Genomic DNA, 15,397 nt, shown 5'->3' with positions numbered 1-15,397 from the left:
TGGATGGTAGACTTGTCCTATTCAAAAACATATTCCAGTTTGCAGCTTCTCATAATGTCACAGAGAGCAGCTTTTCCATCTTTTCACATGACAAATTTCTTCACTTTCCCGGGTGAGAGAGCATCAGCCTACGCAGCAGAGCATAGAGCATCACCAAACTGTCTCTGTGAACATATGGTGCTGTGTTTTTTCCCCTCTACTTCTAAAACTTTGCTGGCTCCAGATGGGGCAGTGAATGTTGTGGAGTTTAATCCTTTATACTTGTAGGGATTATCTTTCATTTGATATCAGATATGTATTAGTCAAATGGAGTTAGACTGCATCCTGTCACAGCCACGCATAGCCGTACTTACAGATTCACATGTTCGCTCACACACATTGCAGCGTTTATGTGTTTCTATCTATAGACGTTTCATACTTACTTTTGCCAAGAATAAATGAGGAATCACATCTACATGTAATCAAACAGCTTCCTTTCTGGTCCCAGATTAATATTCTCGGTGATGCTGTGTACTATAATGATCCGCTTTCATGCCAGCACAGCAGATTAGTGTTCATTTGACCTGGATTGAAGGATTTGCTTTTCATATGTCATGGCTGATAAGGGTGATAAGGTATAGGCGAAGACCGTCAGGACGTTTTGTTGATAGAAGGTGGGCAGGTTCGGTGGCTGTATGGAGTAAAGGATGTGGACATCTGGACTGGAATTATAAAACACACATTAAGGCCAACCACAGAGATTTGTAATCATATGTATTTTTCCTGTAACTCCTTTAATGACTTTACTGCAAATTATCAGCTGGGCTGTAACCATTAGATCTCTTTGATGCACATGGGCAGATGGTCTTAGATGTAGCAGGTTGTTAAATGAGCTCATTAATATTATGATGTATTCTGTTATGTTTCACACATTCTGGTAAACTAATTAAAAACTTCCAGCACTCCAGACTTAATTTTTCCCCCTAGTGGCGCTGGTTCTCTTTGCTGAAACCTTTAGGAGCACAAACACTATACTGTAGAGCTACATGTCTAAATGTTGAATTTAGATGTTGTTCTTAAGATGCTGAGTTAAACATCTAGTTTAACTCAACATTTTGACCATTTCTTTAGGTGCCTTGGGGATAAACAATTTAAAGAAATGTAAAGAAATAATTAAAAGATTAGAGTTGTGCATAAGAATCCTCCACAGGAAACAGACTTTAAATATATGAAAATAGCTGCTACATTTATGACAACACAGCAATATAACTACTATATAATATTTCTGTTAAAAGGTAGATCTTGCTAAATATTCAGACTGAAAGGGAATTGGATTATTGTCTCAAAGAAGATCTTTATAATAGTCTTTCTGTCATGTTGCTTTAAAATAATCAACCTATCTGCATGGTTTACATAACAGCTTAGGAGTCAATAATCTTATTATTGTTATTCTGGCTCTCAAGTTGTTGATTCTCAGTAGTTTTACTTGTCCAGAAACATGTATTCAGAGAGCCAGGTGTCAAATTGTTTTGCATCCACAGACATTTGTTTCCCACTTTATTGTCTATGGCCTTGCTAGTTGCAGCACTTATTTACTCTGGATTTGATGCCATCGCTGTTTGTTGCTCTGAGAGAGCAACACACTTCAAACTGGTTTGGGAGGCCTGAGTCTGAGCCTGGGCTGTGAGGCATGTCTAAAAAAAAATCCAATCAAAATCAAAGTTCAGACCAACTCCAACTACATTTTTTTGTTTCTTTCATTCTCTCTCCTTTTAAAATTGTATTTCTGTTTATAAAATAATTCTTAATACAACATGGACACACTAAAATGCCTTAAATATCAACCACATGCAAATCCGGCATGCTTTAACAAACAAAACAAAAAAAACAGATAAAATGGGGACCATGAGACATTGGGCAACACTTTGCAAAGTAAAAAGGATGAGAATAAGATAGATTGTATTTCCAGAATAACTTGCAATTGCTCATTGGAAGTTCAATCAGATTATCAACTTTAACTAAGCTCATGAATATTTTAGGTAGTTTCTTCAAGCCAGAGACTTAGTGAGAGGAGCTCCACAGATTCAAGGCTGCAACCGATGCTCCTCTGCTGCCAAATGGCCACTACGTGACAGCTGTGTGAGGTGACTGCCCCCTCTGCTGGCTTTGGCTGGGATCTGCAGGCTTAAAAACTCCAGATGAGCAGTGAGATTGTCTTCTGCAGGCTTGATCTTAATCTTGCAATTTTGACAAATGAAAACTAAATATAATGTGCTTATTGGCTATCATTAGTTCAGCTTTACTTTAGTTCATGAAAGAGTATAATCAAACAGCTGGATGGTGTGGAGCATATTTATGTATTCAATGTGCATTTCTAAAAATGAAACAACTCATTAGAAGGCTTGCTTATGTAATGAGCTGGCAATATGTTGAGAAGGACAATTGATTTGAATGAGGTGGATTGAAGCATCAAAACTGCTGAAACACACATAAGCAGCTGGTCCTGATGACAGCTTTATTTTGGGTCAGGGGCATCCAAAGTCAGTCCTTAAGGGCCACTGTTATGCAGGTTTTAGATGTGTCCTGCTGCAGCACACCTGAATTAGATTGCTGGGTTGACATGTTTTGGCAGAACTTGACAACAAGCTGTTGAGGAGAGCCATTTAATTACAGTCAGGTGTGAGGCATCTAAAATCTGCAGGATTGCGGTCCTCAAGGACCAGAGCTGGACATCCCTGCTTTGGGTCATTTTAATCATTTTAGAATAGAGATGTCAGATTCCGGTCTTGGAGGGTCACCGTCCTGCAGGTTTTTTTTTTTTTTTCCCTGCCCCAACACACCTGATTCAAATGAAATGGCTCCAACAGTTAGTTGTCAGGTTCTGCACAAAGACCCATTAACCTGAGTCAGGTGTGTTGAAGCAGCGAAACATCTAAAACCTGCTGGACAGTGGCCTCCAAGAACTGAAGTTTGACACCCCTGTCTTAAAACATTTCTAAGTGAAGAAGAATTTTAAGAAGTGGCTCTTCAAATGACCTCTTGAGTGCTGTTCTGTAACTGCAACACAATAAGCTAGCATAGACAGCACAACAGTATTTGTGAGGTAAGCACACTTTATTGGCTTTGAAGACAGCTGTGCTGTTCTGTTATTTGACTCATCACTGTTCCCATATCTGGCTAAGATCTTGCGAGAGAAAATGTGATCTGGAGGTGTGTATAATGAAATGTGGTCATTAGCACATCTTGCTGCCATCTCTGCTGCTTATGATTTTAAACAGTTAAATGTTTCATCTTGAGTCCTCATCAGTGAAACTACAGGCTTGATTGTCTTCCCCTGTGAAAATGTGGTTAAAGGGCATGTGTGCTGAGACTTGCGGTGCTTACCACTAATTTCCTGCTGCTCAGTATAGTAGTATATTAATGTTAGATTATATTTTAGCGTGAACTGCTTTTTGAGCCAACTAACACTCCTTATTTTTTCCAACTCAAGTGTCCGTTTTAGGTTGTGTCCTATAAAACATCTCAGAAGAGTAACGGGATACTTCTAAAAGACTGCTTTAAAAAGCAATATGGCTGTACTGTCAATATTTTGATAACTGCAAATGAAGAACTGGCTAAATGTGTATTTGTAATGAGCAAAAACCCAGAGGAGTAGTACAATTCATGAATGGAATTAACCATATATGAACCTAATCTAAATGCAGTTACACCTGCAGATCGTATTAATGCTCATTCACTGTTCGTGTGGCAGTCGTGGCTCCCGGGGGTGAAATTTGGAGGGGAACTTGTGCATAACTGTGTTACTGGAAGCAAAAACTTGGCCTCCTCCTCTTCCTCCTCTGGGAAAACAATGGTTTATCTTGTACTTGGATGACTTTTGAAGCGAAACATTTGCTAGAAATATGACACCAATAAAGTTGTGTTTAGAGCCACTTTCAAATCTCCTGAGCAGCCATTTGCTTATTCTTCAGTCTTATTTCCTTGGAGACATTAAGGCTGGAAAAGAAAGAGGAGAAGAAAGAGTGAGAGATACGGTAAATATATTTTCTCAAACACCTTAATTGAAATTGGATTTTAAATGCTCGCTGGACCGCGGTGGCAAAAATCAGGTGCCAGGGAGGCGGCGTCTTTGCATTGCAAATGTAATTTCTTATTCATTCTTCTTTTTTCTCTCCTTTCCACTACCCAGGAGACGGCAAGAATTGGCTGGTAGATATGTTTTTTCATGAGCCATTTTCCTCAGGTTGAACCTTTCATTATTCCAATATCCATCGCTATTAACTTTTTGAATCGAACTACAATGTGGTCCTGTTGTTTACTGAGCTGGAGGACTAATCCTTGTGGGAAATGATACTCTCTTCATGCCCAGATAGAGCCTGATGGAGGTGAAATTTTGATTGCACAATATGTATGAGGAAATAAACGGCTAATTTGCCTTGAATTTTCATTCATCACACTAGTGAATTGCAGGCCACCTGTTAATAACTGCAATTTAGAAATTCATTGCCTGTTTAGAGTACATTATTGGAAAATGGTTGTGGCAAATGATACAGATAGTAATGTTTGGAAAGGGTATTCACATCTTTTTTTGTTAAAAGTGGGAGCACCATGAAAATGTTGCTGAATTTTAGCAAGCCTGGCTTAATAGATTATTTATTGTTCATTTAATTACAGTTTAGTAGAGCTGTAGTTCATTTAAATTATAAGTATATAGTTACAGAAATTGAATCATACTTTTGTCCACACTTTTTTCATTTTTATGTGAGGTCTATAAATGGTAAACACCTGAAATATGTTCCAGAGGTATTATAGGTTTACATAAAACCACAAGCTCAGTTTTCTTAAATTCATCTATTTTCTATACCTGCTTAGTCAAATTCAGGGTGGCATCGTCTTTCAAAAGTGCTGTGAGGTAGAAATATGAAGTAACATAAAGTATATATACTTCAGCTTTTCTACTTTGGTGCTGTTCATGCATGTTCACTGTGTTGTGTGTTTCTTGTTTTTTTCTGCACAGTGCAGTGCAACGAATATCTTTCTACCTTCTTCACTTGTATGCAATCTGAAAACAGACTCACCACTGCAAAGATTAGAGTAAAATTATGGCTTTCCAGAATCCAAGTCCCGGTAATCTCACACAATCTGAGCACTGAAATCAATAGTCCATCAGGGTATAGGTTTTAGCACTTTCAAAAATAGCCCCTCAAAGCTTTTGTCAAGGCACATTAAATAAAACCATAAATAGCACTGCAGTTACTGGCCATCATTGGCCAATCTGATGGCGACAAACAAGGTCGTTGAAGCCACATATGGAGTCATATTCTTCCATCAAAATGTTTGAACACTGACCAAAAGCTTTAATGTTCAAACTTTACAGCCTCCTGCTGCCTCTCTGATGCTTTTAATGGTCCTCTTCTCTCACTGAACTACTTCCTCAACACCAAGGCTTTCCGTTTCTGTCACACGGCTCAACAGGCTGAGTTAAGATCACCCTGATCTATGAGAAGCAGAGGAGAAGAGTTTTGAGTTTCTCAGCCAGTGGAGGTTGAGTGCCCCGCAACGCCCACGCCAAGTCCTCTGGTCGCCTCCAGGCTTTGACACATCATTTCCCCTGTGATTTGTGGCCAGGTTGAGGTTGAAGGGGACAAGGAAATTCTCTGTCTTCATGAGAACAGATGGATGTTTCAGCTCTGCAGTCTGAGCTGAGGGCAGTTTCCTTTTTCCTGTCCTTGAAGAACTCTCATGCTTTTTAAGGAATTGGTTTCATGGCCCATAATGGAGTCTTGATGACTGGCTATTACAGCACATTTTCAGAAAATGACCTGCTTTAAAAAGAAAAGAAAAGAAAAAAATATATGATTGATTCTACTCTCAGTAAATATGTTATTTTGTAAGATAATTTAAGTAGGGAGTGGAAGAAGAGAAAATTTCTCTTTGTGGTGTTTTTTTAATAGATTAAAGTTAAGGTCTCTCTGTTGGTGATCAAAGATGGGCAGTGTGCCATGAAATGATGTCTGATGTAACACACATGCAACTGGTGAAATGTGATAGGCTTGTCAGGGCAGCAAATGGTCACAGCCTGTTTTGAACTCCACCCCCACTGCACTGTTTGATCTCATCGCTACGAAGCAAAGCCTCCAGCACCTCCCTTGGGATGTTTGATGTTGGAGCTTAGAGCTTGCAGATTGCTGGTGATGGGGTTTCACCATTACCACGCGCCACATCCAATCTTCTCACCATCAGATAACTTCAAAGAGTTTGCAAAACACCAACTTCCTAAAAAAATCCAAAGTTTTGCTCCGGTGTTGTCTGTTAGATTAGATGCACGTTATTGAAGTTTGCTTGGGAGGGGGGAATGTAACATCTCTGGCTTTGCTGAAATCTATCATCATCCTCAGGCTCAGATGTTGAAGCATGCTGATATTTTTCACCCTGGTCTGATTCCTTCTATTGCTTATGCACTCATCTCTAGCTCTGCCTTACAAATACCTTTTCTTCAGTGAGACCTTTCCTCTTTAATCTTTTATCCATTATTCATCACTCTCGGTTCCTTTCTGCTGGGCTACAATACCCATTACCTCTAGATTCTACTGTGTGTAAAACAATGCCCAGCTGTTGCTTTATGGGTAGAAATGCTGAAACAGAAAAGCAGATTATGCAGAGTGAACAGGGTCCTTAATCCACTGACAAAACAAGTAGAGAATCATCCAAGCAGCAATGTGAAGCTGTACAAAGGATGTATTTAGATATCTTTAGCCAGTGTTGAAGCCAATTTGTCCCTATGGTCTCTTCCATTTCCATGTGTTTACAGCACATCTGCAAAGACAAATATTTTGTTTTTCCTCTTTATGTCATGACTGTATGTACACTGACTAGACACTGTATTAGGTCCACCTTGTTAGTACTGGATTGATCCCCCTTTTATTTCAGAACTACTTTAATTATTCTTGGCATAAATTCAACAAAGTGTTGCAAACATTCATCAGAGATTTTGCTCCATATTCACATGATAGCATCACACAGTCACTGCATAGAAAACTGTTTTCTGGCCATAAAGAAGAACAAGAAAAACATCTTAACTTATATAGCTGTGTCTCAATTCAGGGTCTGCACGTAGGCTACGTAGTGTCCTACATAGTCTGCACACCGAAGTCTGCTTAACGTTCGTGAAATCGGGCAGCCTAACTAGCCAACGACGTAGCAACAACGTAGGACGTTGAGTCACTTAAAACTCTAAAATTACTTTTTGCACATCATAGGACACTTTAGTGAATGTTAACATCAATGGAGTAATGTAACAAACAAACAAACAAATCTGAGGCTCTGCTGTTTTTCAGACACTTCATTAACGCCTTAAAAATCCACGAATATCAAATATTACAGAATTTTAATGCCACCGTTTATCAAGCATGTTTTTAATGTACTTGTTTTTGCCACGTTTCTATTAAAAAAATGTATAGGCTTTTAGACATTAGAAGAAATTTAATCATGTGTCAATGAGCAGAGATTAAGTGTTAATCTCTGCAAACTGACTGAGAAGGAGAATTTTAGAGAGTTCTCTAATACGTGATGCATCTGAAGTGATGACGAGATGTTACAGTGAATCATTGGTCTTCAAATGAAAACATAATTGATTGAACTGAACTCCTTATTCAAAGTCACTCTGCTGCTTCAGAAATATCTCTGTCTTTTTTTCTTTTTACATTTGTAGGGGTCATATCTCCCCCAGACATTATTAAAGTGAGTCTTTTAAGATGTACAGTCTCAATATTGTGGCATAAAAACTAACATATATTTTAGGTTTAACTAAAACTTATGTGACCATTTGCTGATGTTTTTGTTTCTTTTTATTATTAAAATGTGGCTCAAATTAAGGCAAAGTCAAAGAGGCAGCTCTGTTTACTTTATTATAGGTCACTGTTCTAAACATTACAACATAACTAATGCAGGTGGATGAATTTATGCTGCTCTGTATTCGTAACCATTCAGAAAATGGCTGACATCCTTGAAAGTGTCCCAATTTGGCCAGTTTAGCTGCATAAAGTGGACATAAACTGCGACCGCTGAACGATACAAGCAGCCAACTGACCTTGGCTGATTTGTAAAACTGAGAACAGATGGCCAAACTGTAGAAAAATGGCCATTTTAGAGACGTCACCTAAACTATTTGCACTAAAAACTCTAATTTTCTTCTGCTTCACTTCATCAGAGTTTGCATTTGCAGGGATGTTTACACGTTCTACTGTGATTTGATAGAGGTTTAGACCTACAGCTGCATCATTCCAGTTTCCTGTGTCATAATACTGATATTTACACATCTTAAAACATCTCTTAAGTGTTTCCTTTACGATCACTCCAGAAGTATTCAAATAGATCTAGGGGTTGCAGAGATTTACATATTTCATTACGGTAAATTTTACCATTTACCATTTATTTCATTATGGGTATGCAAATTTTGAGCAGAGACTTAAAACATAGGCACGGGCCTGAAAGGGTTGAACATCAGAAAATGCTACACATTCAATGAAGTACACACTTAAATAAAGATATGCAAGGTGTGATGTAGTTCTCAAACTCATGTTCTTTATGTTTTTAGATTGAACTCAGTCTATTCAATGTGTAACATCCATATATTTCTTTTAAACCTAAATACTCTTTGTCCAGACTTCTTACTAAATGAAAACAAAACTAAGTTGTGGGTTTGAGTCTGTAATGTCTTTGTAGATTTAACTGCAGGAAGAATCATATTATCGTTGAATGAGATTTCTTCACTGCTCTGCTGCCTTTCAGCTCAGAAATATTAAATATAAAAGAAAAAAGAAAAAAATACAATTCATGTACTTCTTATCACAAGTACATTTGTGTATGAGGTTGTTCCATCTCAGATAGCTTTTAAACCAGTGCATCCTTTAGAGGGTTATCAGCTGATGCATATGAAAAGGATTTTGCGTACAATTGGGGGGGGACTTGCATCACATTCACAATTCTGCTGATTAATCCCAATGTGATGGAAATCTGTTTGATCAGGAGGAGGGAAAAACATATTTTGATGTATTTATGTATTCAAAAATGCATTCTCTTTCTGTCTTCACAGAGGAAGCCTTTGATCGCCACCAGTCTAATCGTGGCTGTATCACTCTTTGTGGTTGTAGTGAACTACTCCGAGAAGCCCTACGTCCTCTTGCAGCCGGTGTTTGGTCAGACTTTCAGCAGCCACTGGATGTTCTCCAAGCAGCCATACAAGGCCTACAAGCCTAACCTAGGCTATGTCAGCATCCCCAGACAGGAGGTGAGGCACAAACACTAATGACAAAAGACAAATATAATCCAAATCAACAGCATCTCCATCTTCTTTTCTTTTAATTAATGAATGAATTTATTTTATTTTAAGAATGTTATGATACGCATAAACTGCAATGTAGTTTTATATTTCTATCTTAAGAATGGTTTAAGGATCACAGGATGTTTTTTTTACCTTAATTCATTTACCAGAACTGGTACCTAAAGATGAATGTTATCTGGGGCTGAAAATATGACTTGCACTGCTACCAGAAACAAAAAGAGATTCTACCTCACAGAACATGAGCGTTGCTGCTTTGTCTTCCTCATTGTTTTAACCTGGTCACAACTAATGTGCTTAAAGGTGCACCATATGACAAAATCAAAGGTCAATGACAGAAAAATGTTCTATACCATTATAATCTGTGTTTCTGTTGGTATCTAATCACTTTGCTAAAATAACTGTTATGTTTTTATTTTCTTAGAATGAGCCATTTATATTTACTAGCCATTGATCCACATTCAGCTGCCAAATTTAAGTCTCCATTTTAACTATGATGACTCTGAATGGACAAACATCTCTCAAACAGCTTTAAAACTGGAGTACCAGCTTTGTTTGATAGGTGCTAGAGTACCTTTTGGGACAAGTAGCGGCTGGATAGCTCAGCTGGGAGGGCATTTTTCTACCATGTAGTCGACCAGAGGTTGATTCCCCAAGGGGACGAATATTAACACCTTCCAGTTGGGTACTTAGGCAAGACCTTTAACACTACTGCCTGACCACTGAAAGTCTAATTACTCTAATATATTTAACGCTTTAAAAAGCACATAGAAGAAGACAGTACACATGCACCATGTTAAAGTAGTTACCAGTAGTTACTGCATGTGAGCCCACTGGATCCACTCACAGATGAAAACATGTTTATTTTTGGAAGAATTTTGACAGCTACCATCAGTTCACAACTATGCTTGGTATTGAAATAATTTCTATGCCCAACTTTACCACTAGATGTCAATAAGTCTTATACAGTGTACCTTTAAAGTCATCAATATTTCCATTCATTGAACAATGGGCCACTTTATTCTATTGGGGCTAACAAGTCAAACTCAAAACCCGTTGGTTAAGAGCTGAAAAGGTGGGTTAATCTGAGATGTGAAGCCAAAAAGCAGATCTTCAAACCAGCATTCTGTCCAGTGGCCAGTAGGGGCTGACTCCTATGTAGGAAACAGAAGGAAAAAAAAAGTTTACCAGTGAGATCTCTTAATTTAAATTGTGTTCAACATAACATGATCATTTTGGGAATTATGATTTTGTTTTGGGTAAAACAGATAATCAAGTAGGCATCCCTTAGTGTGTACTTTGTAACTGACTGTAGACAACAGTCACTAAATGAAAATTAAAAAATAAATAAATAAAAAAATAACTTATGCAATGCCACACCATTAACCACTATTATCTAGAGTGGCATAATTTTTTGTCAAGAGCTTGTTTTGCTATTGGAAGTCAGAATACTTTCCAGCACTTTAACAGATTAGTCTAGTTAGTCAATCCAGGTGTGAAAATGACGTCTCTTGCTCCCTGAACCCTTCTTTCTCTTTGAGCCTGGTGAATCCTGGCACTGTCATCTTGAAAAATCTATTAATGGAAAAACATGGTCACTCAGCATGTTTAGGTAGTCAACTGGCTTCACTTTATGGGCACATGATGTTTCCGATCCTATTAAACAATGTGATTTACATCTGATTTCACCAAAAGATTAAGTTATCTCTGATGAAGATCAGCCAAGATTTCCATCCACCCACATTTGTTTCTCAAATATGATGGTTCACCACCATCTTTCATTTTTTAGTAATGCACTGGAAAGTTCTTAACCCAATCTTGGTAGTTTTTATTTTTTAGTAAACTCATTGCTTGAGTAACGTCTTTTGCATGACCACAGGATGTATCTTCAAACATGCTTGCTTAAGGAATGAGAAGCTACTCACTCATCTCATTAATCTGAGGCTCTTTCCTTTTTACCTAATAAATTTCAGATGGTGACAGTATTTTTGCCAGACTGTATTGTCAAATTACTTAGATTTGTGATAGCAGCAAATAATGGAGGGTGTTACTTGGTAGGTCAAGGACATTTTGTGTAGCTACAGTAACGTGATTTGACTGAAACCTTTGTCCATACAATAAAAACTTACAAAGAGCATGACTTTGTCAATATATTGAACATAAAAGATGTAAAAATATAAAATAATTGCTAAAAAAAAAGGGCATAATGGTCACATTAATGGATTAGTAAATGTTCATTGACAAAAACTCAGATGTAATTATTATGCTATGAGTTTTCTTTTCTTTTTCTCTTTTTGCTAATAATTTAGTCACTTCAGTATTAAGAAGAAAGCAACATCTTATATTTTAGAAACAAAACCTTTCTACATCTTTTGTCGACATATTTCCTGGCCTTAGAAAAGAGGAGTACCCACTTTCTTATGGTTGTGCATTTTTCTAGTCCTTTTGTGTTTTTTTTTTTTTTGTGTTTTGTTTTTTGTACAAAGGACAGCATCTCTCTTGCTGCATATCTAATCTACCTTTGGGTATCAATAAAGTTACTTTAACCTTTACATTTTGTCACATTTCATGTTGAGTGTTGCACTCGTATAACTTGCATCACAAAAGAGAAGCTTCCCTTTTATGGTGCATTGATTTTCTGCAAGAGCCTATTTCATTACCTTAATAAAAGCATATTGAAGTACTCTCACGCTAATTCAGGATTTCCTTAACAGTTTCTTTAATTCTCTGTGTCAGGTACTCTGTGATGCATAAAACAAGATGCATGCTTGATATCTCTTGTGTGCAGTATTAATTTGTAAATTCAAACAGGTATGTTGAATTTATCGTCATGCTATTCTTCTGCCTTGAAACATCTCTTTGCTGCAAAATGTATGAAAATGGAAAAATCAAAGCCTATTAATTCTCACCACATCAAAATGGAAATAACAGGCTGTAAATGTTGAGAAGCCACATGAGGAAATCTTAGATTTTGCTTGCAGGGGGACATGCAACATCCTCTCAGTGCTTCGACTGGTTTTCGTGTTGCGATAGATGCACTGGATCTTCTTGAGAGGTGAATGCCTTCTATTCAGCAGACTGATATTGGGCAGATTAATGCACAGCATCTTCCTTTTGCCTCAGGAGAGTTTCCTCCACGCAACATGGGCCCAGAGGCAATCATGCATTACACCACGTCTGCATCTCCTTCTGCCTCCAGACAAGGCTGCTTAAATCACTGCCCTTTCCCTGTGGAGATTCATGCAAATCATCAGAAAAACAGGCAGCTTTCTAGAATAAGGCCAATTTTTAAATCCTTCACTGGTGGATTCTCTGTAGTGAACCAGAAACGACAGCGATCGACTTTAACAGAAGTCCTCAAATTGCTCTGCATATGGATAGACAAAGATGTAGAGGTCTGGTCAAGGTGGTGCTCCTGTTGTGGGTGGCATAAGTCTATAAAGTCTGGTGTGAAGGCCTGTCGTGTGTGCTGTCAACCTCTGTTATACCCACAACAACACCTCAAGAGACAGGTGTTTTCTCCTAGGCTGTAAGGCAGTCTTTCATGATCCACAGTGAGGTGTCATTTAACGTATTGTACACCTTCCACAAGCATGTTTTATGCATAACCCGGTAGCAAGGGAACAGGCTGCCTTATTTTCCTCATTTGATTGAGTCTGTCTGCAGGTGTGATAGATTGTCTCTGTTCTGCTTTTCAGGAGAAATACAAAACATTTGTCTTTTAGCAATTTACATTCATGCCCCTGGTCTATCACACACTGTGGAAAGAAACTCAATATTTTCATTTAGACTGGGACATTTTACATCCTGACTATTTGTTAAGGACACAAACCGCCAACCTGGAGGAAAGTCTTTCTTTTTTAGAAGTGGGCCTTTTCATGCTTTATACATTCTGCTCTAATGAATGATCATCTTGTTCTGAACAAGAGATTGTCTGAACCGGCTGTACCATTTAAGCATGATTTATTAATTAGTGAGGACTCGACATCTGTAGCAAGCTGATCAAAAACTGTCCACCAGGCTGTAAACAGGAAGTCTGCAACGTATTAAGTAACAGATTTAATTTGCCAGTATGAGAATGTGGTAACCTGACATCAAACCATTTATTTAGGCACTTTATGACTCAGGGAAAAAACATGCATTAGATATTAGTTTTGGTTTTATTTATTTATTTTTTCTTTTCTTGGATTAACAAGGCACATATTTATTCTTTTAAATATATTATCATATCTTTTACCACAGGGTTAAAATCATAAACATACGTAATTTTCAAAAACACTGCAAGGCTGTAAATCTTAAGAAATGAATCAGGTAAAATCTGTGACCTCCCCAAGTTGTAGCTAAGTTGTGGTTGGACAAACCTTTAATTAATTAATTGAGTATTTTTTTGTGTGTTATTGCTGAGCCAGCTGATTCACCATATCATTTCACCAGGTGAGTCTTCAGCTCTGTTGTGCTACCGCTGAGCGCCATCGATGCTACAGACTTTAATCCATATACAATCTACATGATTTCCATGTGTTAGATCTGATGGTGCAACCACCTCAGCCCTGGTTCACAGATATGTCACATTTAGTTTTACCTCACAAATAACAAAGGTGGCTGGACCTAAGCAGGGTAATCAGTCAGAAGGCCAAGCTGAAACACTAGATGTACTGGTATAGGAATGGTACAGAACCTGCTCAGATGTTTTTTTCCAAGATTGAGTAATCTGGATTCTCAGCAAACATGTGACATCAAACTATTTGACACATTTTATTCATTCGTGAGATTTGTCTCTCATTGCACAACCAATGTTAATTAAAACAGAATGCAATTTACAATCCTCATAAACCACAGACAACTTATCAAATGTAAATGAGACATTTTTACCATTTGGTGACAAATGAAGCTCATGTTGCATCTGTAATGCTGATTACTGTGATGTGGCTCAGGATTCATCCTGAGAACAGCTGCTGAGTGACAGCTGATTAACGGTAGCCTCTGAACTATAGCTGTGTGTGCACGACGGCTCACCTTTCAGAGGCGAAGAGCAGGACTGAATGTCATTTTTGGTTAGATCCTGATTGATCCTGTCCTCCATGTCAAGGATAATCACAATTAATAATTACTGTATAACCATAGTGCCTCATGCATAAAACCACAAAATCCTCCTGTCTGTCTGATGCTGCAGGTATATAATCAACTTAGAGGAAAGATCTCAATAAAAAGCAACAAAAACAGCTGTTACAACTTTTTGGTGTGAGATTGGTTTGGGTAACGTGACACAGAGACTTAAAGCGGGTGTTGGCAATCCTGCCCGAGAGGAGCATTTGCAATTAACCACTTTCCCTACACAGGCTGCTAAAGCTAATCAAAGATTTCTTTTCAAGGAGAAGGTATTTCAAGTCCCAGTAAGACACCAATACTTGACATGTTAATGCAATCATTTTTGCTCATTAATGAATCGTGTTTGGAGCATTCTAATGAACATCAAGGTTAAGTTCACACCCCAGTGCTCTAACTTAATGATGGCCCTGTCTCCAGCATTAACTCAGCTTTTTTTTTCACATCAGAGCCTCAAAATCAGTGTCTTTGCATCGTAGATTTAATATATATCAGGGTGTTAGAATTATTTGGGCTATGCAAGTGCACTTTGTTTGTGATTAGTGCATGCTGCACCTAAACAGCCCAGTCTTGAACATGAAACTGGGACATGAATCACAGCTGTGGAAAGATTTTGTTGATTGACTTGTAGCTACGTGTTCAATTAAAAGGTTTCAAGGAAGGCTTTTGTTATTAGACAAGGGTTTTATACACTTTATTAAATTATGTTTACAGCTGTTTATTTTTGTGCAAACTCTTACATTTCCCTGATTGCCTTTAATGAAGGAAAATGTTGGTTTTTATCAACTCTTCATCCTGTTAAATCTTCAGTCTGCTGAGCAGCTCCACTGCAGCAGCAGTAGATTAAATGCCTTGCTCAGGGGCTCCTCAATATCCGGTTTCTGGTCACAGAGCCATGTGTCTCGCATGCAGTTAGCTTGCTGGTGTTCTTCTCAGAGCCCAGCCAATCTGTGTGTGCTGAAAGGCGTGATG

General features: G+C 38.0%; 1 protein-coding gene across 2 annotated transcripts in view; it reads left to right on the top strand.

Moving 5' to 3' along the window:
• Positions 1 to 15,397, top strand: part of st6galnac3 (ST6 (alpha-N-acetyl-neuraminyl-2,3-beta-galactosyl-1,3)-N-acetylgalactosaminide alpha-2,6-sialyltransferase 3) — a 91,187-nt gene that overhangs the window by 21,780 nt on the left and 54,010 nt on the right. The window contains exon 2 of one of the 2 annotated variants that reach the window (XM_041993193.1): positions 9,074 to 9,268. The exons of the other annotated variant lie outside the window; for it this stretch is intronic. Coding sequence (XP_041849127.1) covers positions 9,074 to 9,268 — 195 coding nt within the window. The remainder of the gene's footprint in view (positions 1 to 9,073; positions 9,269 to 15,397) is intronic. 2 annotated transcript variants of the gene reach the window in all.

Source organism: Melanotaenia boesemani, chromosome 8 (assembly GCF_017639745.1).
Source record: "Melanotaenia boesemani isolate fMelBoe1 chromosome 8, fMelBoe1.pri, whole genome shotgun sequence".
Classification (NCBI taxonomy): Eukaryota; Metazoa; Chordata; class Actinopteri; order Atheriniformes; family Melanotaeniidae; genus Melanotaenia; species Melanotaenia boesemani.
This window is presented reverse-complemented; position numbering and strand designations above follow the sequence as displayed.